A 22,751-nucleotide genomic window follows, 5' to 3' on the forward strand; every position below is an offset into this window, starting at 1 on the left:
GTGGTGCCCATATCTGCCACACATACACAATAATCTTAATTTTATGTCAAAGAATTAACTACCTACATGCGCTGATAAAAATACTTGTAATATAAAAGAATTACCTACATGCACTGATAAAACTACTTGTAATATAAAATAATTACCTATATGCGCTGATAAAAATACTTGTTATATCAAAGAATTACCTATATGCGCTGATAAAAATACTTGTTATATCAAAGAATTACCTATATGCAATGATAAAAATACTTGTAATATCAAAGAATTACCTATATGCAATGATAAAAATACTTGTTATATCAAAGAATAAGCTACATGCACTGTTAAAAATGGTGTCTCATTCTGACGGCTGTAATGTTAATAAATGACCTGTCGAACAACCGTGAAATTTAATCAGTAAAAACGTTTTGTAAAGAAAATTTAACGTGGCTTTTGAAGAAAATTTAACATTACAATTTTCATTGATAGGAGTTAAATCTTAAGTGATCAAAATCAGCATCTTGAGAATGGGATGTGGCTTAAATCCAAATTTTGATCGTTAAATAACCAAGTTACACTTCAAAACATGACTGCTCATTTCAATATAAGTTTAATAATTTCTTAACAAACACTATGACATTTAATATGAAACCCAGAGAAAGAAAATACGACGATGGCATGACTGACCTGGCATGCTACTGTTAACTGGATACTGACTGATGGCACTAACTGGATACTGACTGATGGCACTAACTGGATACTGACTGATGGCACTAACTGGATACTGACTGATGGCACTAACTGGATACTGACTGATGGCACTAACTGGATACTGACTGATGGCACTAACTGGATACTGACTGATGGCACTAACTGGATACTGACTGATGGCACTAACTGGATACTGACTGATGGCACTAACTGGATACTGACTGATGGCACTAACTGGATACTGACTGATGGCACTAACTGGATACTGACTGATGGCACTAACTGGATACTGACTGATGGCACTAACTGGATACTGACTGATGGCACTAACTGGATACTGACTGATGGCACTAACTGGATACTGACTGATGGCACTAACTGGATACTGACTGATGGCACTAACTGGATACTGACTGATGGCACTAACTGGATACTGACTGATGGCACTAACTGGATACTGACTGATGGCACTAACTGGATACTGACTGATGGCACTAACTGGATACTGACTGATGGCACTAACTGGATACTGACTGATGGCACTAACTGGATACTGACTGATGGCACTAACTGGATACTGACTGATGGCACTAACTGGATACTGACTGATGGCACTAACTGGATACTGACTGATGGCACTAACTGGATACTGACTGATGGCACTAACTGGATACTGACTGATGGCACNTCATGAGAGAGGGTAGTATCATGAGAGAGGGTAGTGTCATGAGAGAGGGTAGTATCATGAGAGAGGGTAGTGTCTGTCTCTTATACACATCTAGATGTGTATAAGAGACAGAGGTACGCCTCACCTGTGAGGCAGCGATGGCAGGAGGCGGGGAGGTACGCCTCACCTGTGAGGCAGCGATGGCAGGAGGCGGGGAGGTACGCATGCTCTGGCAGGTGGTGACCAGTTGGCTGTGCAGCGTCAGGGATGCTGCACGCAGCCTCGTGTAGTGCTGCACGAACACCAGCGGCTGCTGCACCGTGCTGCATGCCTGCGCACAAAAAACACATTATACTGTGTGTGTTGTGGTGACTGCTGCTGCACATACACCAACACAAGACTTCAAAACTAATTTCAAAACAATATTTTTTTTAACTAATGTCACAACAATATATATTTTGACTAATTGTTTTGAAGTAATGTGAAAACAATATTTGTTTGAACAAATTGTTTTGAAAAAAGCATTGATTATGGGAGGCATCATGTAGTGAAGGCCTGGAATGTTCAGATTTTTCATCAAGTTGAGAATCATTTAAATCTTGATTATGTTGAAAAATAATGTCAATGCATCCGATACAATTACAAACCTAACCTAATATACACAACACGATATATTGTGTGTTGTATTGACTGCTGTACCACATCACCAGTAAATTGTAGTCAAGTAAGGATCTTACCAAACCCAATAAATACATACAATTTTATCCAATTAATTATTAATAAATTCCTTAAATTTCATTCATTGATGGCGATGCTTTAATCTAATTAATAAATTTAAAACTGGATGTTAAAATTTAGTAAGTGGCCTCAAACAAAATTGACTCTTTCTCTTCAAGTCTTTAAATAATGGAATAATCGATACACCTTCACTTAATTTTGATGATTTTGCATAAAAGCTTGATAGTTACCCTACATAATAAAATAAAATTTGACTGAGGCCAGAATGAACAGACCTTGTGACATGATGGAAGCTAGGTCAACAGACTTTGTTTGATGTTGTCATGTATAAATTCAACCACTTGATAATCTGGCTCTTTAAATATATTGATATCTTGGAATTCTCCACAAAAAAAGACTGGCAATGAAAAAGCAAGATTAAACAGTCTAGGTATGTATCGTTTTTAACGACAAAACGCACTCAGTTATGCAAATGACATAACGCACTCAGTTTAAATATTTCTTTCTGCTGGCGGATTTTTTCTGCACACTAAGTTTTGCACTGAAAGAGTAGGTTTTTGGAATTGTGCATAATTTAGGTTCCTAGTTAGCAGCCCTCGTTAGTAGTAGCAATGCAAGCCTGGAAATTACTGAACATATACCATGGTAGAAGCCTCGGTATTCAAAGTGCTTAGTCCAATTTTTCAAAAGTTATGGTAAAAAACTGAAGATTGTTTCTTAACTGAAAAAACTGAAGATTATTTTTTTTAACTATAAAGTCATATCTAACCAATAGGGAACAATATGTTTCATTGTGCGAGTACAAATTCGCCCTCAAGACCAATCACGATTGGAGTACCCCAGGGCTCTGTTCTGGGTCCTCTTCTTTTTAATATTTTCATAAATGATATCGCCTCTTCTTTTAATGCAAACTGCAAGCTTTTTGCTGATGATGCCGTTTTTTATATCTCGAAAGGTACCAACGATGAAGCATGTGATAGCATTTCGGATCTGTCAACAGACTTGTCAAAATGGCTGTTAGTAAATAAGTTAGTGGCACACGCCGATAAAATTAAACTGATGCTTTTTACGTCTAGACCTGTTGTCGCCCCTCGGAACATCACTTTTAATGGATCAATTTTGGAATGGGTTGACGATTTTCGTTATTTAGGCTTAATCCTTGACAATAAAATGTCTTTTAAAAAACATATTACTTCCGTTTGCCAGGGACTTAGCAAAGCCCATGGAGTGTTACATGCTCTATCAAGTATCTGCCTTTCTCCTCGTTAAGAACGCTCTTCTATTCGTTGTTTTTATCTAAATTTTCTAATACCCTTGTAATATGGGGTGGAGTGCCTATCCGTACAAAAAACCGGTTATTACGTTGATGAACAAGACACTGCGGTCAATACTTAGGGTTCGATATGTTAACTATGTACCATTGATTCGTACTACTGAATTATATAGACAGTCAAAAATTCTGAAATTCGACGACATGTACAAATTTAAGCTTTTACAGTTTATGAATAGGGCACTTTTTTCATGATCAGCGTCTTTTTGAAAGTTTTTTTGCTCCTCTTGTTCCTCATCATTTCCATGATACCAGAGGCGTTCGTCTCAACCTTCCACCGGTCCGTTTAGAAATAGAGAAAAATGGTACTGTTTTTAATTGTGTAAAACATTTTAATGATTTTTTAATCTGTACAGAAAACTATGTTAGATGCAAAATGTCAGAGTTGTAGCTTAGAAGCCTATTGCATAGATACACCTTGTGATATGTTTAGGATTTTTTAATTATTCATGGTATAGATGCTACGGGCTTGTTAGTGATTTCGGTCCTGTCTTACCCCATCTGACTATATACTAGGGGATGGGCAGGGACAGGCGACAGCCATGTGGTAAATTGGGACAGCCCTCTTGACATTTTGTAGAAATGTTGAAGCAGCTAAACTAATTGAATTTTAAAATCCAGCAAAACTAAAAATAGTGGTATAAACTATAAAATTTGCCTATACATGCATGCATGCATGTATGTATAACATTTTTAGCCACTAACCATCATTAGATTCCTGCCACCTTGTCTGTTGCACACGATTGATTATGCATGCTTGTATGTATAATCAATCGTGTGCAACAGACAAGGTGGCGGGAATCTAATGATGGCTAGTGGCTGGTTAGTTCTCATTACACAACCGGTGGCCCACCGGTTGTGTAATGAGAACTAACCAGCCACCGGCGGTGGGTGAGGTAACTACAGCGCATTAACTGCAGATAAAGCTCCCGAACTTTGAGACAATAATTGAGTGAAAACTTTAGGTGATATATTGTGAGCCTTCCAAAGTTTTAATAATGAAGAAATCACAAGGTTCATGGAATCTAGAGGTTTGAATGCTAAATTTATTAGTACTCTAATCTAGTCGGTCAACTGAGTTATGCAAGTGTCATGTCGTGCATTGCCTTTTCTTCAATAAGTTTCTTTAATTGCCGATGAGTTTCTCCTCAATTGGAAAGCTGACGTAACAAATAGGTGCAATAAATGTTTTTTTATATTTAATTTGAAACAATTATGTTACGAGTAAATAGTATTTCGTTCTGTAGATCCCTCTTGCACATCTGTGAGTGACATGCACAATTAACAATGTTGGGAGTGGGACATTCTCTGTGTTGCCTGAAGTAACATTCATGCCAAAACTGATTTCTGATGGCCTGCAAACCTGTTTCTAGTTGTCTGGAATGTTTTTTTAAGTGAACCACAAATCTTAGAATTCCATCCTGCTGCCTGCTACTATTGGAACAAGCGCTCCTATTTTTGGCAACCGCGCTTCTCAATTACATAGGTACATGGACATTCAGAATGCATTTAGAAAGCCACCATGACTCCAAGCCAAAGATGTCTGGGCAATAAAATGGATGCATCAAGCACCCAAGGTCACAGTCAGGATACTTTTTACATGCTCCAAAGTGTGAACCTCCAAAAAAGTTAGTTGGAAATGCCAATTTTCAATCAAATGCAACTGGCAAGCCCATGCAAAATGAGTCAACATGCTGAATCATGTGAATGGCTGTCATGTGACTCAACTCAACTCCTTTGTGACTCCTTTGGGGGTCAGCCCCTCTAAAGGTCAGCGGTCTGGCCAGTAAAGTACCAGTGCTTGAAACCAAGCAAAACAAACTCAGGGGAACAAACAGAGGAAGAACCAAGCAAAAATAGATTAAATGAACTCCATGGTTTATGAAGATGAGAGGTGAAAATTAGTTTGTTAGAAATGAGACAGCCCAGGGCTATGAATGATGAGAACAAAATGACCAGCAGTCCACACACTACATATGAATGATAACAAAAATAACCAGCCCACACTGGATTGAACAGAACAGAGTAAACAGAGATAACTGGTAAAAAAATGGGGCCAGGATAAGAAGGAGTTAACTAAATCAAATCAAAATAACTAAAGAGAAATAAAGTTCTTGAGAATTGGTCCTGGGTCTGGCCTAGTCGCGTCCAACAGGCAATGTTTGTAATGAGGAGAAAACGAGAAGGCAGTTGTCTTGTGAGAAGTAGTGGGGGAGACTCCACTGGCAGGGCACAGGAATAGTCTCTACTCTCTAGACTACCCTGACTGGTATGGGAGAGGCCCAAGCCCTTGTCCCCAGCTCAGCGTGGGATCCACTAATTAACTCCAACCTTGCCCTGAACACGCTCCAAATTGGCTGCTCTGCTAAAGTGCAGGACCTACACATAAGACCTACTCAACAATAAAACACTTGAAACACATAAGTACTCTTGAAATACATAAATACACATTGAAACTACTACTAAACTGTAGAACAATTTAAAGGGATGATTCATGATATTTACAAACATTTACTAATAAAATTTAAGACTGAGGTGCATGGCAAGAGTGTTCCCTTGACTCACCTATAAAGATCCATGATAATCTTGGGGTGGATTAGTGACAGATTGGCAGGCAGTAGTCAGGGACAGAAAGCATGTTCATTTACAGCAGGTCAGTCAGCATGGGTGAGTACCTAGCTGGTCAGTACCATGAGTGCAAGATATGCAGGATGATGGAAAACTGACTTGCTCTAAAACACGGCTTCACATTCACATGCACTAATTTAACTTTAACTAGCTGTCACTTGTTTAGTATTAATGCACTGGGGACACAAAAAAGGTACATCTACTAGGGCACATTTACAGTACCTATGTTTTATGATCTTTTTTTTTTTTATAGTGAATTCACTTGACCCAATTAAAATGGTGTGAAATTACAAGCTATCCTGTAAGCTTACAGATATATATATGTACAGAACTAACAGTACTATGGTCTACACCGCCATCTCTGCGTGAACAAGCTGAACTTCTTTGACCAGTAATCAATAGGTTGCCAAATTATTCAATTATAATTATAGTCAAATGGGGTAAGACAGGATTGCAGCCTTCATGGGGTAAGAAAGGACCGGCCCATGGCATGCATTCTATTTGCACTGAATTTAATTTGACAAAAGAATATGTTAGAGCAATCATTGCCTGTCATTTCAGTGCATGTTTCAACAGACTTCTGCAAATAATGAATTTCTGGCTAATTTTCAAAGAAAACCTATGTAAAGAAGGGTCACAAAATAGTTAACCCTGTTTGGGAAATAAGCTCTGTCTAATGAAAAAAAATTTTTTGGCCAGGTTTGTGTATGTAGGCTGGTAACCTCAAGTAATAAGCAACTTTTGAGACATACTAGGCATTCCTACCTGCTACCATCACTGCCTGACAACTATTCTAAAATGGGGTAAAAAAGGACCAGACATGGGGTAAGACGGGACCACTAAATGATCCTGTTTTGCCCTACAAGTGGTCCTATCTTACCCCATAAATGGTCCTGTCTTACCCCACAAATGGTCCTCTTTTACCCCATAGTTTATCAAAAATAGCTTTTAAATGAATATAGTATTGTGCATAAGTATACATGGAGTATTTTGGTCAAAATTTTCATCTTTTGCTTAAAATAACCATTCTAACTTGTTAGCTTTTTTAAAAAGATAAATTTAGCATACTATTGTGAATTGCATCATGGGGATGGAGAAAATAGGGATGTCGCTTCCCATTAGTGAGCTGCAGAACAATGTGCAAGAGTGGTCGGGGGAAAAATCATTGCGTGAAACATAAAAAATAATTATCACAATTTTGTGAGAGGGCATGGGCTATGTTTGAAGAAGTTCACCACAAATGCAGTTAGCAAGAAAACACATGACGTCTGACTCTTAAGTGATTATCCATTGGTTTTATTACCTATTTGGTAAATTTTCAGACAATGACACTAATGGAATATACATGTAGCATTTGGCAGTGCTCTCCAATGAATCAAAGCCAACCCACTATTTCTATTCTTAACAAAGTTTTCTCATGGCAAAAACTCCAATGTGACTGATATTAGAGTTGACTTCCCGCAACACAAAACAGTAACAAGTGGTTGTTTAATCAAATAATGTGTTTTTAGATAGATAATATTGAATATCAGATTTATATTTTTACTAAAAACCTTGTTACATAAGAATTACCTGTTGGTCCTTTCTTACTCCAGCCTGGTCCCATCTTACCCCAATGGGGTAAGATGGGACCAGCTCACTTTTTTTAATCTGTACAGAAAACTGTGTTGTATGCAAAAAGTCTGAGTTGTAGCTTTGAAGCCCATTGCATAACCACACCTTGTGATAAGTTTAGGATTTTTTAGTTATTCATGGTATAGATGCTACATGCCTGTTAGTGATTTTGGTCCTGTCTTACCCCATCTGACTATATACTAAATTGTAATATATTATATTATCTTTTTTTTGCACATAGTACCAGCTGATGATAGCCAATTTCATGTACATTGTATAATATAATTTTACTCCCACAGACAACATAATTCAAGAGTGCAACTCAACCACTGCAAAATTTTATTAAATAATGGTTTTGTGAAAGAGAGACATTCATTCAGTGTCTCTTACCCTCATTTTTTTCCCTATGAACAGTGCTCTCCATGGCGGAATCGCTCATGCTGCACACAAGAAACTGCCAGAGCTATACACGAGTCAAGCCATCACCCATTGGACTACGACCATTGCAAGAGTAGAAGGACGCTCTCCAAAGATTGCCGCCGACATTTCACCCAAGATGACTGTTTCTATGAGTGTTCACCTAATGTTGGACCTTGGGTAGTCAAGGTGAGATTTTTCATTTTCTGATGTGTTCTTTGGTTTATTTTTGTGTGTTCTAGTCTATGGTTGAGTGTGACAACAAAACTTGTACCATGAAACATTGTAGGCTGCTTGTTTATTCATGTGTTTCTGTTATATGCATCATTTTAATGTGTGGTTCCAGGTTATACAGTACCTATTGGTATGTACATAATGCAAGTATGTAATTGCACTATTATGGAATAATAGTGCAATTGCAATAGTATGTAATTGAACTGAGAAATGCACCATTAACTACATAATATTCAAGTATTGGATATGATCAACTCCTATTCTTGAAACGAGTCTAGGTCTAGATTTCAAACTCTTGTCCAATTTTTACTATTATTGTGGAAAAGAAAGATTATAACCCAAGTAGCAGCTGTGGTACAATTGGCAGCAATTCATATTCTTTGCTTTCAGCCTTTTTTCTTAAATAAAAAATTGGATAGTTTCCAATAGTAAAGCAGTTATATCAGCACCTTTTCCTGAATTGATATCACAGTATGTAAGCAGACTTTATTGTGGCATTTCAAGATGCATTTTTTTGCACAGGATAACGAGCGCCCATGGCGTACAGAGCGTTTCTATGGCGTGCCTCTCTGTGCCAGTGACTGTGAGGCCTGGTTTGAGGCTTGCCTCTATGACTTTACCTGCACGGATAACTGGTCCCTCAACTTCCGCTGGGTCACCATCACTGATGATGGCATTACCAAACTATCTGATGGTGATGTCTTCTGAATATTTTTCCTGCTTGCCCTCTGCTGGAATATTTTTTGTATTATTCATTGTTTTCAAGTACCGTATCTTTGTAATGAGTTTTTATATTGCTTTATTTTTTTGATAAAATTGTCATTGCCATGGATTTCAATTTGTTATACTTTTCTTGTTTTGTTATCTTAGCTGAAAAAGAGTCATTATAAAGTTTATGGACGTTGATGGCGTGTGTATTACGCATTTGACATAGATGCAGTGCTGATAATTTGCTTGTCCTCAGGTCGCCAGTGCAAGAATGGCGCTTCTTCCTGCAAGGTGAATGTGTGTCCTGAAGGCTCCTCTTGTGTGACCTTCCTACAGATGTACGGCAACGCCAGCAACTTCTGCGAGACGGTATGTGCCTTCATGTGCTCCTCTTCTGTGAGATGGTATGTGCCTTCATATGCTCCTTTTCTGTGAGACGTATGTGCCTTCATGTGTTCCTCTTCTGTGAGACGGTATGTGCCTTCATGTGCTCCTCTTCTGTGAGACGGTATGTGCCTTCATGTGCTCCTCTTCTGTGAGACGGTATGTGCCTTCATGTGTTCCTCTTCTGTGAGACGGTATGTGCCTTCATGTGTTCCTCTTCTGTGAGACGTATGTGCCTTCATGTGCTCCTCTTCTGTGAGACGGTATGTGCCTTCATGTGCTCCTCTTCTGTGAGACGTATGTGCCTTCATGTGCTCCTCTTCTGTGAGACGGTATGTGCCTTCATGTGTTCCTCTACGCTTATGGAATGAGGTTATTGTGGAAAGTAATTTATTTAATTTCTTGAATTCGATATTCAAGACTTTAGAAATATTGTAAATGATACAAATTATTGGCAGGGATATTGAGATGCAGTATCCAATTATCTAAACACTTGAATTTTGTCAATTATCTGAAGTGATACATGTAGCTATGAAAAGCAATTCATGAAGATGGCTTCGTCTCTACTCGTGCTCTATCTACTCTCTATCGCATGTTTCTCCAATATACTTATTTTAATTATTTTTACTTAAGACGTTACACGTTCTCCGAGTATCGAAACGTTCTCCAATGCCCTCATGTGCGTGCGCGCAACCGTTGGTGGGGTTTTTCTTCAATTATGGATTATCCACCGTATTATTATGAATGAATGAATGCTCAGGTGTGGGACGGCTCCTGGCGCTACACGCCGGACGACCAGCCCTGCATGCGACTCTGGTTTGACGGTGAAGCTGGCAACCCCAACGTGGCTGTGGCTGAGTTCTATGCCAATCTCAAGTCTGCGTCTGGTGTTGATACGCTATTGCTCTCACCTGCCCTCGCACTCCTCGTGAGCGTCGTGGCCATGTTCATCCGTCCGGGCCTTTAAAAGAGAACTGCCGGGTGGAGTAGTTCGTTGGTCACACAAGCTAGAAAAAAGTTGGACATTTTTATTATAAGTTAATCTCTTTGGAGAGTAATTTGGTCTACTTTAGCGGAATCGTTTTAATGCAGCCATGTGGATGCAAATATATGACTGGTGCCAAATTGTATTTTGTAGGTTTTCCAAACTTCATCTAAGGCTGCGCCATGATACCCAACAGTTGTAACGCTTAGAGCTCATTTATAGTTTGCTGTGACGGACTATATCAATTCAAAAAAGCATATCAATAAAGTGAAGAATTTTTAATCGCTGAAATATTATGCAAGAACTTCTCATGAACAAAACTTGGGGAACGAGCCTAATAAAATTAATTTGAAGGTAAGGTTACCCACACTCGCGCAGAGTTAGGTTGCCTGGGCAAAAGTAGTGGTCGCAGCCAAAACACCATGTGTGCCACTGGTCGGTCGTAGTGATGACAAGATCCACTCTAGCACGTGCCCACGTGTGCGTCCAAGGTTCTGACGTTGCTTCAAATACGAATTTTACTTCATGAGCTCAAATAATGAGTAGGGGCTAAACATCTTCGTCATGGCCTATCATACGACATACGGTAATTTTTGAACTGAATGGTCGGAGTAGGCAGCGAGGCATGAGATACACATTATAGCTGCAGCACCCTGCAAGTTGCTGCTGTTGTGGAGTCAGGCAACGAACTGCCGAAAAATTCTTCAAGGAAGAGTAAAGTAAAGTTTGGGGCGAGATATTTGGTTCACGTTGAATGTGCTCACTGAAACTACTTTGAACGTCATCCAAATCTTGTGAGGCGCAGCGTAAGTTTGGAGGTGAAATTTATGTCCGAAATTTCTTAGAAATAAAAACTAAATCATAGATTTTTGTTCATCTCGTGTATGACGATTTATGTCTTTGCAATGTGTCTTCTGCATGTAAACCAAAATGTGTAATGTAGAAAAATTGGTGTCAATTCTATTTGTTGCAAAATTTTTGTTTGATTTTAGAATCGTGAAAATCTTTAGGTCATTTAAGAATTTAGTTTTCACGTTGTCATTCTTCTTGATTTTGTTATTAACTAAGATTTCGATTTTGTTATTATAAAGTTATAATAAGTGCCATCATGAAATCTTGGAGCTCAACTTAACTCGTATGAAAGTGACGTGCCTGTTAAACTAAGCCACCGAAAATGCTGTCGAGCGCGCACGCTTCAAGCAAATAAGTCTCACAGTTGAGAATGTGTAACTAAATGTAGCAAAAAAGTTTTCAGCAAATGTTATTTCGAGTCTGGCAACTGGTTCTTTTACGTCATAATTCTCAAGCAAATGTTATTTCGAGTCTGGCAACTGGTTCTTTTACGTCATAATTCTCAAGCAAATGTTATTTCGAATCTCGCAACTGATCTTTTTACGTCACAATTTTCACGCAAATGTTCTTCCTGAAATCAAATTGGTAATTCATCATTAGTTTACCTTAGCCATTAATTAATTATTAGTTTTGACAATTGATCGCTGAATTTTGAAGAAATAACATCATATCCCAACAAGCAAGAGCACGATTAGGGTCTACTGAAGGCAGACGTCACTTTTTGTTCGACATCTCTAAACAATAGTTGACTTTTGCCTATACTTCACACTAATCGTGCGCATATGTTGTTGTATAAAGTTGAAATATTAAGTTTTTAATTAATTTACAGAACCAAAATTTAATAATGACTATAATAATACTGGAAACCTCAATTTTAATGTAGCGTCAATAATAACAAGGTAAAAATGCCTTTGTGATAAAATAAGTAAGCTGGCCGTAATGTGTAAAGTTTGCCTTAAACAATTAAGAACAATGTAAGCCTCACTTTAGATGTATTGTTTTACGATTTTTCGAATGTTGAATGTTTAGACAAGGCCAAGACTTGTCTAAACATTCAACTTTTCGTCATGATGCTCATGGAGATACTCAAAATTTTATACGAACAAAAGCGCTACGATGTTGGCCGCATCGTATTGCGCAGCTCGTAGGCTAGCTATTTTGCAGTACTTTAATGCAAGCAAATGATAGAAAGAACTGTGTTGTTTGTAAAACTGCACGAGTGTGCCGTTATTTTTATTGTAGTTTTAGATTTCACACTGATTGTTGCTGCATGCATAATGTCCAAGAGTTTAACTTAGAGTTTAAACAATATTTATAAAAAATAATGAATAAAAATATCCAAGAGTTTAACTCAGAGTTTAAACAATGTTTATAAAAACTTGAACAAAAAAAGAGTTTTTGGTCCAATTGAGTGAGTTTGAATTGACAATTGACGCTCACATATTGCTGTGCAAGCGCTCAATCATGACAAATGATATCAAAAAGCCTTACGGTCTTTTAATATCATAAATAAGTGTAATTTTCTTTCAGTTTTCTGCTCAAATACTTTGGCTGCGTATTAATGGCTACTGTTTTTACTACACGTTTCGCTTGGATCTTTAGAAATGATTGACATCCTTATATTTTACTCGCCCATTGGCGTGAATTCTGGACTGTTTTATGTTGCAAGAAATGCGATCTTCTGGACGCTAGTGAACTTTTTAAATTCCCAGGATAACTTTAATCAATCAAACAGCTGCAACTTATTATTTTATTTTGAGAATCTTGTAAGGACAATTGCCGCTTGGTTAAATGCTTAAAATATCTACGCTGTGTTTGCATTTTAATAATTTCATTTAGTAATAGCATCTCAGTTCACATGTTCATGGAGTTCTAATTTTATGTTCGGTTGCTGGTATGACTGCGTCATTCGTGGGTAATTTAGGTCGCCTAGGATTACCTCAGCCTTTTGCCTAAGGATAAATTAATCATGCAATACGTACCTTGAGGTCTGGGAAAGCGGGCTACTGGGATTTTACTTTGAGTTTAAAACACTCCTGTCCGCTAGTTACTCCCAATATGCGCCGAATTGTGCGCTTCTGTGCCATCTGGGCGCAAAATTCGAAATTATTACTTCTAGCCCTTTGAGGAGTTTGTCTGTTATCTAAAACACTAGATATTTCCTACAGCATAGAATAAAATGCTGTAGGTGCCACTGAGGCTCGAGGTAGTTAGTTGCAGCGCAGACGTAGGAAAAATGTGCACGAGTGCCGAGATAATTTGTCGGGAACATCAGTGCAGGTCTTCTTGGTGTATTCTTGTAGAATGACTTCAGATTGAGAAGGGTTTAATACTTATCGGAATTGTTACTGGTATCATTTACTGTGACCATTAACGTAAATTTGCTGGAAATAATATACACGCAACAGCCTGCTAGAGTTTTATTTATGCCGCATCGACGTTGAGTGTTGTTGGGCTGCACCCATGGATCTGCCTACGAATGTCCGTTGTGGGATTGATATTTCAGTTTACATGAGCTTTATGAAGCATGGGTGCCTAGGGAGAGAAATAACGTGGGTGACGGCATAATTAGGGAGGGTAGTATCATGAGAGAGGGTAGTGTCATGAGAGAGGGTAGTATTATGAGAGAGGGTAGTATCATGAGAGAGGGTAACATCATGAGAGAGGGTAGCATCATGAGAGAGGGTAGCATCATGAGAGAGGGTAGTATCATGAGAGAGGGTAGTATCATGAGAGAGGGTAGTATCATGTGTTCCACATATAATTATGAATGATTTTTGGTGGTATATGGCTGCTAAAACCACTCGCGAGTTACATTACTGAGCGAAAGTAATGAATGGCTGACAAAATAATTGAAAAAAAATCTTGCCATATCATTGAGTTTAACGGTAAACTTTTTGGTTACGGACATCTTATCCGTCGTCAGTGTTATTCGTATGTAAAGAACGGTAACGATAGTTACCGGTCTCTACCATTGGTAAGACAAAACCGTCTAATAGAAGAATTACATCAGAAATGATGTAGACATAAGATAATTTGAAGTCCGTATCACAGCTGATATCAATAAAACATCAAAACACACAATTTTCAATTAATAGCATGTTTTGAACATTATTTAAAAAATGAGATATATCTGAAAAATATAATATATTTATTTTGGCTTGAAAAAATGACTTATTTCTCTACACTTTCCCTCTTAGTCTGGACTAACACACGCAAATAATGTATTCGAAGGCACAGTGCGTTAAAGTGGTTACGCCAATTTTTCCTCATTCCGACCACAGTGAAGACCGGGATGTAATTTCAAGATACTCGCCCAACTTCAAGGTTTGTACTAGGTGAGAGCGACACGATATAATACATCTAATGAATGCATAATATAAATTTACGGACATTCATGCAGTACCAAAAATAATGTTCAAATGCAGTCAAGAAAAGGAATGTACCTGCTTAAAATTGCCTTGCTCAAAGAATGGCACTGTAGGAAGGGGTCATTAGGCCTTATTTGTACGCTCATTTGGCCCGTGAATACGTATTACGATTGAATTATGCAAACAAGCATAGAATTATTCTCGCAACTTATTCCAAAATTTTCTGCTTCTCAGCTGAATCGCACAAGAAGATGAGATGACATTCATTCCACACTGCAGCTTGCAATGATGAAGCCTCCAGCCCCAGCCTGCGGAGGGAGCAGGTTTATAAGAGCGTCTCAGGCTATTGTCGCACACTCGGTGTCAGCGACATGCTGTAAGTAAGGTGAACTTGCTTACCAAGATCACAAAATATAAGGGTTATAATGTAAATACTTTGAATTTATTTACAAATTTGTTGTTATTCTTTTGATCTTGATGCGTTTTATGTTCTACATAATCTATCGAACATAGATTTTATTGCTATCCATATTTAATTTGCCCGTGCAATTTATTACTGGCCCTATACACTAGACTTGTGGGCAACTGGCCATAAAAACAGCATCATCGAAGCCCAAGACTATAATCTAAACTTTCATCAGCACGATAATCTCATTTAAAACATTTATTTTAGCTATTTTAAATAATAATTTTACTCGGTTTGCTATGCGAGGTTTTGAGCTAGGAACTTCTGTCTGTGGCTACGTGTATACACACAATTTGCTTTAGGTATGTCGTGTTGAGCTTTGAGAGAGGATATTGAAGAGTTAGTCTCTATCATAAATTCGCTCGTTTTCGTCATGCACAGGAAATAAAACTGAGCTTAACCTCGAACTCGTAATCTCGATTTGTCTGACAGTAACATCTAGTGACACGACACTATTTCACTAGATGCCCAACTGAGACGATACATAGATTAATTATGAAATAATTAATAAGTCTTCGGGAGTGTTTTTTTTAATTAATTAATCATCATTTAGTCCCATTAGAAAATTACAATTCGGAAAATGTTAGGAACTTAGAAACCTGAAAATAATGATGTCCTCATTCCCACTACCCTAATTTGATAAATATTTCACTCGATAGTAATAATAAAAGTGAAGCGCACTTGGGAAATATCAAATCTTTTTTATGCATACCCAATCATAGCTTTATTTCTCAGACTTAACCCAGCAAAATTGAACATTGTAAGCACACTCTTTCTATATTGTATCAAGAACCGGAACATATTATGTCTCTAGTTTGTTTATACAATACTGAATGATGGAAATATTAATGCAATACAATAAATAACTGATAAAACATTGCTGAAGTGTCATATTATCAAAACTCACGCCCGCCTCTCCCGCCTCTAGCGCCACACCAGCGCTCAGCCACGCGATGCACGCCTCACACGACCGGGCCTCGGCAGCGGTGAGAAATAATTCTGCCTCGATCTTGCACTAAAAAATATATACATTGTTATAAATTATTTGTGTGTATTTTATTGGTATAAACAAAACACCCAAATTTCGAATTTGTGTTTAAAATTTAATTCAAGGTCCAAGAAATAAATAATTTAATGAGATATTAGGAGTATTGTTTTGCGGAAATTTCCATTCTCATTGGCACAGAGGACCGAGTCCGGCATGAATTGTTGTTTAGTTATTGCCATTGTGTCTGCATGAAATAAGATATGCATAACAGAGCAAATGTGATTTGTAATGTGCATGAATGTCATGACACTGTCTGCATTATAAAATTGAACATTGGTCGCTCTGCAAGGATATGACGCAGAATTTATTCTGAAATTCAGCTGCGCCAACCAGGAAGTAACATTGCATGTCAAAAAGCCGCGGCCACTCAAACTTTCAATTCAAGAACGAAGCTGTAGGCGGAAGCAATTTTAACAGAAACAGAATGTGATTAGTAATGAACAGTTCTGTATCATAAATACGACACATACAATATTTTGGCCCATAATAGAGTAAATTAAGAAAGTAATCCTGAAAATGTAATTCTAGTTTCATCACTGCTAGAAGACTCGAAAACTGTTGAAATGACTGTTTCAAACAGACTTAATTTCTAACGCTCATCACACTCAACATAATAAAGTTGCAGGTAAGTTACTAATCGTTCGAGATGGTTTATTTGAAGAATTTGAAAATTGCATGATTATACGAGACCCGCATAGAGCATCGTTCTACATGAATTTCATCCCTGGAACGTTGCGGATGTCTACATCCATAAAGTTCAATTCTTTCCCGAATTAGCATCGTCCAATGAATGAGCAAACCAAATATATTGGTCTCACATCACAGGCCTGATATCCCAATCAAGACATGGACAATTACCAGCGTTTTACATCGAATTACTTTCGCTAAAGCAGTCATTCGTCGCTTTGATTTATTGTCATAATTCGATATCTACCTGCGCTCGACAGCTGATGTTGGGTTTGGCAGCGCTGCTGTTGTGGGGGCTAGACTGCGTGGACGGCGAACAGGTCCGTGGGGTGCGGGCGCGGTGGTTCACACAATACGAGGACTGCTTCAGCCTCATCGGCAACAGGGACATTTACGACGAGGTCTCCGAGATTTGCTACGACTGCCAAAACCTATTCCGACAGTCCGACGTCGAGGATAAATGTCGGTGAGGAACGACTGGTGCAATTTTAACTTTAAGGAAGAATTATAAAGGGAATTACTTGAGCGGATATGTGGTGTTTCAATCATATGGCAAGTTATTTTAAATTTGAGCTGAATTTGTTTTCATCATACTCACATAGGAAAATTATGCTAATAAATGAAATGAATTATATAACCAATTAACTCATTCGAACAATTTATGCAGGGCAAACTGCTTCTGGAACGAATACTTCGTGCTGTGCGTGCACGCCCTGCAGCTCTGGTCGCGCATCCCACAGTACAAGCTCACCGCCAACATCCTCAAAGTCGGCTAGTCGTACAGGCTAGTCGCACATGATAATCGTACGGGATAGTTGTTCAGACTAGTCGTCTGCTAGTCACGCAGGCTAGTCATATATTCTAGTCGAACAGGTTAATCGTACGGAATAGTCGTTCAGATTAGTCGTTTGTCTAGTCACACAGGCTGGACATACATTCTAGTCGTACAGGCTAGCCGTACAAGCCAGTCGTGTTATGAGGCAGGATACTCATCCTCCGTTCAGAAGTGTACAAGGCAATAAACTCCCCCTAAATTACCAGAACATTAATATTTTTTAAAAAGAACCTCATAAGTAACCTTTTCGTATGAGCCCAACGTTATATTCAGTTATACATCTTATGATATGAGGATATTCTTATACTTTTAGCTTACCACTTGTACTGCATCTGTAGCACCGCATCAAGGAACCTTCATCTCAGCGCTAAAGTGTCCACGACAACCGTAACTGTGCAGTGCAACTGCATGTTCAATATGCCTCTTGAATAGTCAAAAAAAAAAAAATACACTTTAAGTTTTACCATCTGTGCTGAAAAGAAAGACTTTTTTCTGGAACAGTAGAAATAAACATCAAATAAAATTGTTTTGCTGCAGACAAAAATTTTCTTACCCTGCTAGGTGGATCAAGTTGCATTAACATGGTTTGTTCTGCTTAGAGCAGGAGCAGACTGCGTCAAATCACGAGCAAGTGAAATTTTTAAATTTTTCGTCTCGTATTTTTCCGAAATTCGCATTACGAAAATCAAGCATCTGACAGGAAATGCAACAGATTTTGAAAATAATAATCTTCAAATCAAGATGAAATATTTTCCATCAAATTGGCTGATGAGGATATCTCGTACGACTGCGAATTTCCATGTCCATCTGGCAACATTCGTCATTCTCTTGTAATTTTTCATCTAATGCGGTGTAGCGAACTTTGTCGTTTGGAAGTATATTTGACCGATTTACTAAGTGATCAAATTTAGAAAGAATGCTCTTTGCTGTAACTTCGAGTCATTATTTGCTTGCAACGTTTGCGGTAAGTAACTTGAGAATATTCTATAAGCGCTTGAATTAATGTTGTAACTTTAAGTAGATTTTCGTATCTTAGGTCAAGCTTCGTGACGCTAGATGACGTGCGTGTGACGTAGATCACGAAGTTGCGTTCACGCATTCATCCACTTAATTAATTGCACCTATTGTTCCGGTCATACGGATATTTTAATTTGTTCTGCATTAATTAGCTAAATAATGATATGAGTATCGTCGAATAAATGCGAAAAGTTTTATTAACACTGTGGAAAATACAAAATTAATGATGTTTACCTACTGTTGGGGCACCCAAGGCAGGACCAGTGATAAACCTGAGCCCGGGAGTGAAGATGAATTGCTCGTAAACGAGGATGACCATGCAGACATTTATTCTGAGTAAATTAGCCGTGTTGCATAAGAGGGTCCGCGTTAATCAAAATTTACATCTTAAATGAATAATATATTTCAATTTTAATTCGTTTTTGCTAAACTCTGAACTTATTTTAATGCGGAATAATCTTGAATTTATTAAATTCTGAAATGAGTGCGGAAATAGTTAATTGTATGTATCACCTATAATGTTGGGTTGTTGTCGCAACATTTTTGTACTGAAAATGGAAGCGTGCATACTACCAGATTTTTAGTGTCGTGCTGCTGCCGGTGCCGGGGAGCGGCCATTTGTCAGACGTGACCAGCGAGACGATGGCTTGCGCTTACCTCATGGGAAGCGAACTGCCGGTGCGTGAGGCAGACCGCATCTGTGACCAGTGTGTGCAACTCTTCCCGGTGCCCGACCTCGGCCGCCTGTGCAGGTAACTGGAACCTGCGGTGCCCGACCTCGGCCGCTTGTGCAGGTGACAGGAACCTGCGGTGCCCGACCTAGGCCGCCTGTGCAGGTGACTGGAACCTGCGGTGCCCGACCTCGGCCGCATGTGCAGGTGACAGGAACCTGCGGTGCCCGACCTCGGCCGCCTGTGCAGGTGACAGGAACCTGCGGTGCCCGACCTCGGCCTGTGGAGGTAACTGGAACCTGCGGTGCCCGACCTCGGCCGCCTGTGGAGGTACCTGGAACTTGCGGTGCCCGACCTCGGCCTGTGGAGGTAACTGGAACTTGCGGTGCCCGACCTCGGCCTGTGGAGGTAACTGGAACTTGCGGTGCCCGACCTCGCCGCCTGTGGAGGTAACTGGAACTTGCGGTGCCCGACTTCGGCCGCATGTGCAGGTAACTGGAACTTGTGGTGCCCGACCCCTGCCGCATGTGCAGGTAACTGGAACTTGCGGTGCCCGACATCGGCCGCCTGTGGAGGTAACTGGAATCTGTGGTGCCCGACCTCGGTCGCATATGCAGGAGAACTGAATTTGCGGTGCCCGACATCGGCTTGCCTATGTATTGCGTAACTCTAACTTGTATTATTAAAAAAAATTCACGGTACATGAATTCATACCAGATTGATGAATGAAATTCTTTTTGGAGAGTAACAAAATTTCCACTTAAAATTCTTGGATGATGCGATGTATAGACAACAAATTCTAGTGTACTTACCGTGAAATCTGCGAACAAGAAGTTTTTAAATTGATTTTAGTTTGGAAAATGTGCTATTGATGATATATGAACAAGTAACTGATTTTTATGTATTCAAGATTTTATATCATTAATCGTATAGTAATTAAGTCAGTGGTTAACTCATTTTCAAATTGTATGTCCAGGAAGTCGTGCTACATCAACATGGACTTCGCCGCTTGTGCCACGATTGTCAACAAGGCGAGGGCAAGTGGGACACTGAGAGACTAGAAGGACGCCATACTTGTGAAATTAGAATTCATTAAAGATGTTGTTATAATAAAGAATGAAAGCTACTTTCGTCATCATTAGAGAAAAAATTACAAAATTAGCTGTATATTTCTTCATAGTCATCATTTGCTTGATTTCCCGCGTACGAGACTCAGCGGCGTTTACCAGATACCGAAAGACAAAGAATGAACTATTGGATATGACAGAAATTTAGGTTGTGAGATGAAAACTCATTCATAACATAACATAACATAGTGATGTCGGCGCTGAAGAGTAGGCCTGATGTGGCCTGTCGCCGATTCTTGAACTTTACGTGACTTGTTTACTGAAGATCTGAAATCGTGTCATTTGACCGGATCTTTTCAACTGATGATAGTTTGAAATAGCTACTAGACTTCCACCGGGTTCGATATGGTGCTAGGCATTTCAAGTCTGAACATACATTTTTTCATAGCTTTATCTAGTCTGTTCTTGAACGCGTTCATACTCTGAGTGCCAACGATGTAATCAGGGAGGCTGTTCCACATATCGGTGATTCGAAGCAAGAAGAAAGTTTGACGTGTGGAGAAGTTGCAGCGCAATTTTTTTAGTTAATAGCCGTGGCCCCTGGGGTTGGTTCTTGTTTCAAATTCTAGTAACAATCTATATCATTAGTAATAATTATGCTGATCATCTCCTTGAGTTGTCAATCGACAAGGAAGAGGGTCTTGATTCATGATGCAGAAGAGTTGTTTGAGGGAAAACCATTTTGAACACCAGTGGCCAGAATATTTTCTTGAAATAATAGTGCACTCTTTTAAATTTTGGCGTCGTTTTTATTTTGGCCTGAGCAGAAACCTTGCCACTCCCACAAACTCATTCTCATAAATTTAAGGTTGAATGTTATCGAAAAAAATTCAGCCTTAAAGAACATTTCATAAAATGAACATTTGGGGGCGCGTCTGCAGCTATGAACATCCACACGTGTTCCGGTTTATTACACTGAGGATTCGAATTTGCTTGGTATCCGAGTTAATATTTGCTTGAAAGTCGCTCATAATAATAGAAAGCTTGACTGAATGCGAGCCTAAACGACTGACGCCATTGTGCCAGGAATCTCAGTTGAATCTCACCGAGTGGCTGATGCTTAGTCCTCGAAAACGGAATATTGCCCACCAATTTTTTCAAGAAATTGGTATTGTGATGGAAATATTGAATGCTTGATTTACTAAAAAGTGCTGCACTTTTGTAAGTCCGTACAGAGCAAAGGGCTAAACTTTGCCGGGGTGAGGAGCTTTAGTATCTCATCTGATCGATCAGAGACATCATTTGTGAGAGCTTAGTTGTAAAAATGTGCATTAACTCTGAACGAATACAAATGCTTAGTGACATTGTATAACGATAGATATTTTTTTTCGTTAAATATCAAATAATTATCTGATCATGAAATTATAACGGCAAATTATGTAAACACAAATTCTCATCAGAAATGAATCATGGCATGCGAATTCATATAAAGATTTATTTAAGTATGTGAAAATATAACCAGAACCAAATCGAATAAAAAACGACAATCGCTATATAGCATTGCCAGATGGTAGTCCGGAAATTATACCTTCACACACAAATAAAACGGAAAGACCATGTTTCCGATAGCATCTTTGAGCGAACCGTGAAATTTCAATAATGAATGAAAAACCGATGAGGCATGAGGTTCTTTGTGCTGAGCTCCCGTGACAGTAGTCGGCTTCGGCCGGCTGCTACGTCATCTTTCTGGAACTATCTTCCTCGAACTTTGAAAATGCCGTGCTGTCCCGCTCCGCGGCGTTGAGCCGGCGAATGGTACGACCAGCTAAAGTGAAGTTTAACTCCTGAAAACCTATAAATGCTCCCGGCATGTACCAACTGCAAAATTCGTTACAAACATTTTAAGATGCCTCCATGTGTGGTTAGTGCCCCCGGGTGAGTGGTTAGTGCCTCCAGGTAGTGGTTAGTGTCCCCAGGTAGTGGTTTGTGTCCCCAGGTAGTGGTTAGTGTCCCCAGGTAGTGGTTTGTGTCCCCACGTAGTGGTTAGTGTCCCCAGGTAGTGGTTAGTGTCCCCAGGTGAGTAGTTAGTGTCCCCAAGTAGTGGTTAGTGTCCCCAAGTAGTGGTTAGTGTCCCCAGGTAGTGGTTAGTGTCCCCAGGCAGTGGTTAGTGTCCCCAGGTAGTGGTTAGTATCCCCAGGTAGTGGTTAGTGTCCCCAGGTGAGTGGTTAGTGTCCCCAGGTAGTGGTTAGTGTCCCCAGGGTAGTGGTTAGTGTCCCCAGGTGAGTGGTTAGTGTCCCCAGGTAGTGGTTAGTGTCCCCAGGTGAGTGGTTAGTGTCCCC

General features: G+C 39.2%; 4 protein-coding genes across 4 annotated transcripts; 3 read left to right on the forward strand and 1 right to left on the reverse strand.

Moving 5' to 3' along the window:
• Window positions 1-340: 340 nt before the first annotated feature.
• Window positions 341-3,081, reverse strand: LOC108679067 (histone deacetylase complex subunit SAP130-B). Its single transcript, XM_018167589.2, has 4 exons — window positions 3,058-3,081; window positions 1,506-1,691; window positions 670-1,366; window positions 341-372 (listed from the first exon to the last, which is right to left on the reverse strand). Exons 1-4 carry the CDS (start codon window positions 3,079-3,081, stop codon window positions 341-343), a joined length of 939 nt encoding a protein of 312 aa, XP_018023078.2.
• A 2,983-nt stretch (window positions 3,082-6,064) lies between these two features.
• Window positions 6,065-11,750, forward strand: LOC108679069 (folate receptor gamma). Its single transcript, XM_047885642.1, has 5 exons — window positions 6,065-6,081; window positions 7,970-8,276; window positions 8,844-9,015; window positions 9,286-9,398; window positions 10,174-11,750. The coding sequence occupies exons 1-5, from the start codon at window positions 6,065-6,067 to the stop codon at window positions 10,378-10,380; spliced, it is 816 nt and encodes a 271-aa protein (XP_047741598.1). The 3' UTR covers window positions 10,381-11,750.
• Window positions 11,751-17,085: 5,335 nt separating this feature from the next.
• On the forward strand, window positions 17,086-17,598 carry LOC108679070 (vitellogenesis-inhibiting hormone-like). The gene is made up of 2 exons (XM_018167591.1): window positions 17,086-17,288; window positions 17,490-17,598. Exons 1-2 carry the CDS (start codon window positions 17,086-17,088, stop codon window positions 17,596-17,598), a joined length of 312 nt encoding a protein of 103 aa, XP_018023080.1.
• Window positions 17,599-18,478: 880 nt separating this feature from the next.
• On the forward strand, window positions 18,479-20,462 carry LOC108679073 (molt-inhibiting hormone-like). The gene is made up of 3 exons (XM_018167595.2): window positions 18,479-18,621; window positions 19,251-19,426; window positions 20,322-20,462. The coding sequence occupies exons 1-3, from the start codon at window positions 18,574-18,576 to the stop codon at window positions 20,404-20,406; spliced, it is 309 nt and encodes a 102-aa protein (XP_018023084.1). The 5' UTR covers window positions 18,479-18,573; the 3' UTR covers window positions 20,407-20,462.
• Window positions 20,463-22,751: the final 2,289 nt, after the last annotated feature.

Source organism: Hyalella azteca, unplaced genomic scaffold, assembly GCF_000764305.2.
Source record: "Hyalella azteca isolate HAZT.00-mixed unplaced genomic scaffold, Hazt_2.0.2 contig2635, whole genome shotgun sequence".
NCBI classification, from domain to species: domain Eukaryota; kingdom Metazoa; phylum Arthropoda; class Malacostraca; order Amphipoda; family Hyalellidae; genus Hyalella; species Hyalella azteca.

Coding starts and splice junctions, on each gene's coding strand:
- LOC108679069 (XM_047885642.1), top strand. Junction 8,277..8,843: donor TTGGACCTTGGGTAGTCAAG/GTGAGATTTTTC, acceptor TTTTTTGCACAG/GATAACGAGCGCCCATGGCG. Junction 9,399..10,173: donor CCAGCAACTTCTGCGAGACG/GTATGTGCCTTC, acceptor ATGAATGCTCAG/GTGTGGGACGGCTCCTGGCG.
- LOC108679073 (XM_018167595.2), top strand. CDS start 18,574: ATGCTCTTTGCTGTAACTTCGAGTCATTATTTGCTTGCAACGTTTGCG. Junction 18,622..19,250: donor ATTTGCTTGCAACGTTTGCG/GTAAGTAACTTG, acceptor GCATACTACCAG/ATTTTTAGTGTCGTGCTGCT. Junction 19,427..20,321: donor GACCTCGGCCGCCTGTGCAG/GTAACTGGAACC, acceptor TTGTATGTCCAG/GAAGTCGTGCTACATCAACA.
- LOC108679067 (XM_018167589.2), bottom strand. CDS start 3,081: ATGCTATCACATGCTTCATCGTTG. Junction 1,692..3,057: donor TATCACATGCTTCATCGTTG/GTACCTTTCGAG, acceptor TTTTGTGCGCAG/GCATGCAGCACGGTGCAGCA. Junction 373..669: donor AGTTAACAGTAGCATGCCAG/GTCAGTCATGCC, acceptor GTTGTTCGACAG/GTCATTTATTAACATTACAG.
- LOC108679070 (XM_018167591.1), top strand. CDS start 17,086: ATGTTGGGTTTGGCAGCGCTGCTGTTGTGGGGGCTAGACTGCGTGGAC. Junction 17,289..17,489: donor GACGTCGAGGATAAATGTCG/GTGAGGAACGAC, acceptor CAATTTATGCAG/GGCAAACTGCTTCTGGAACG.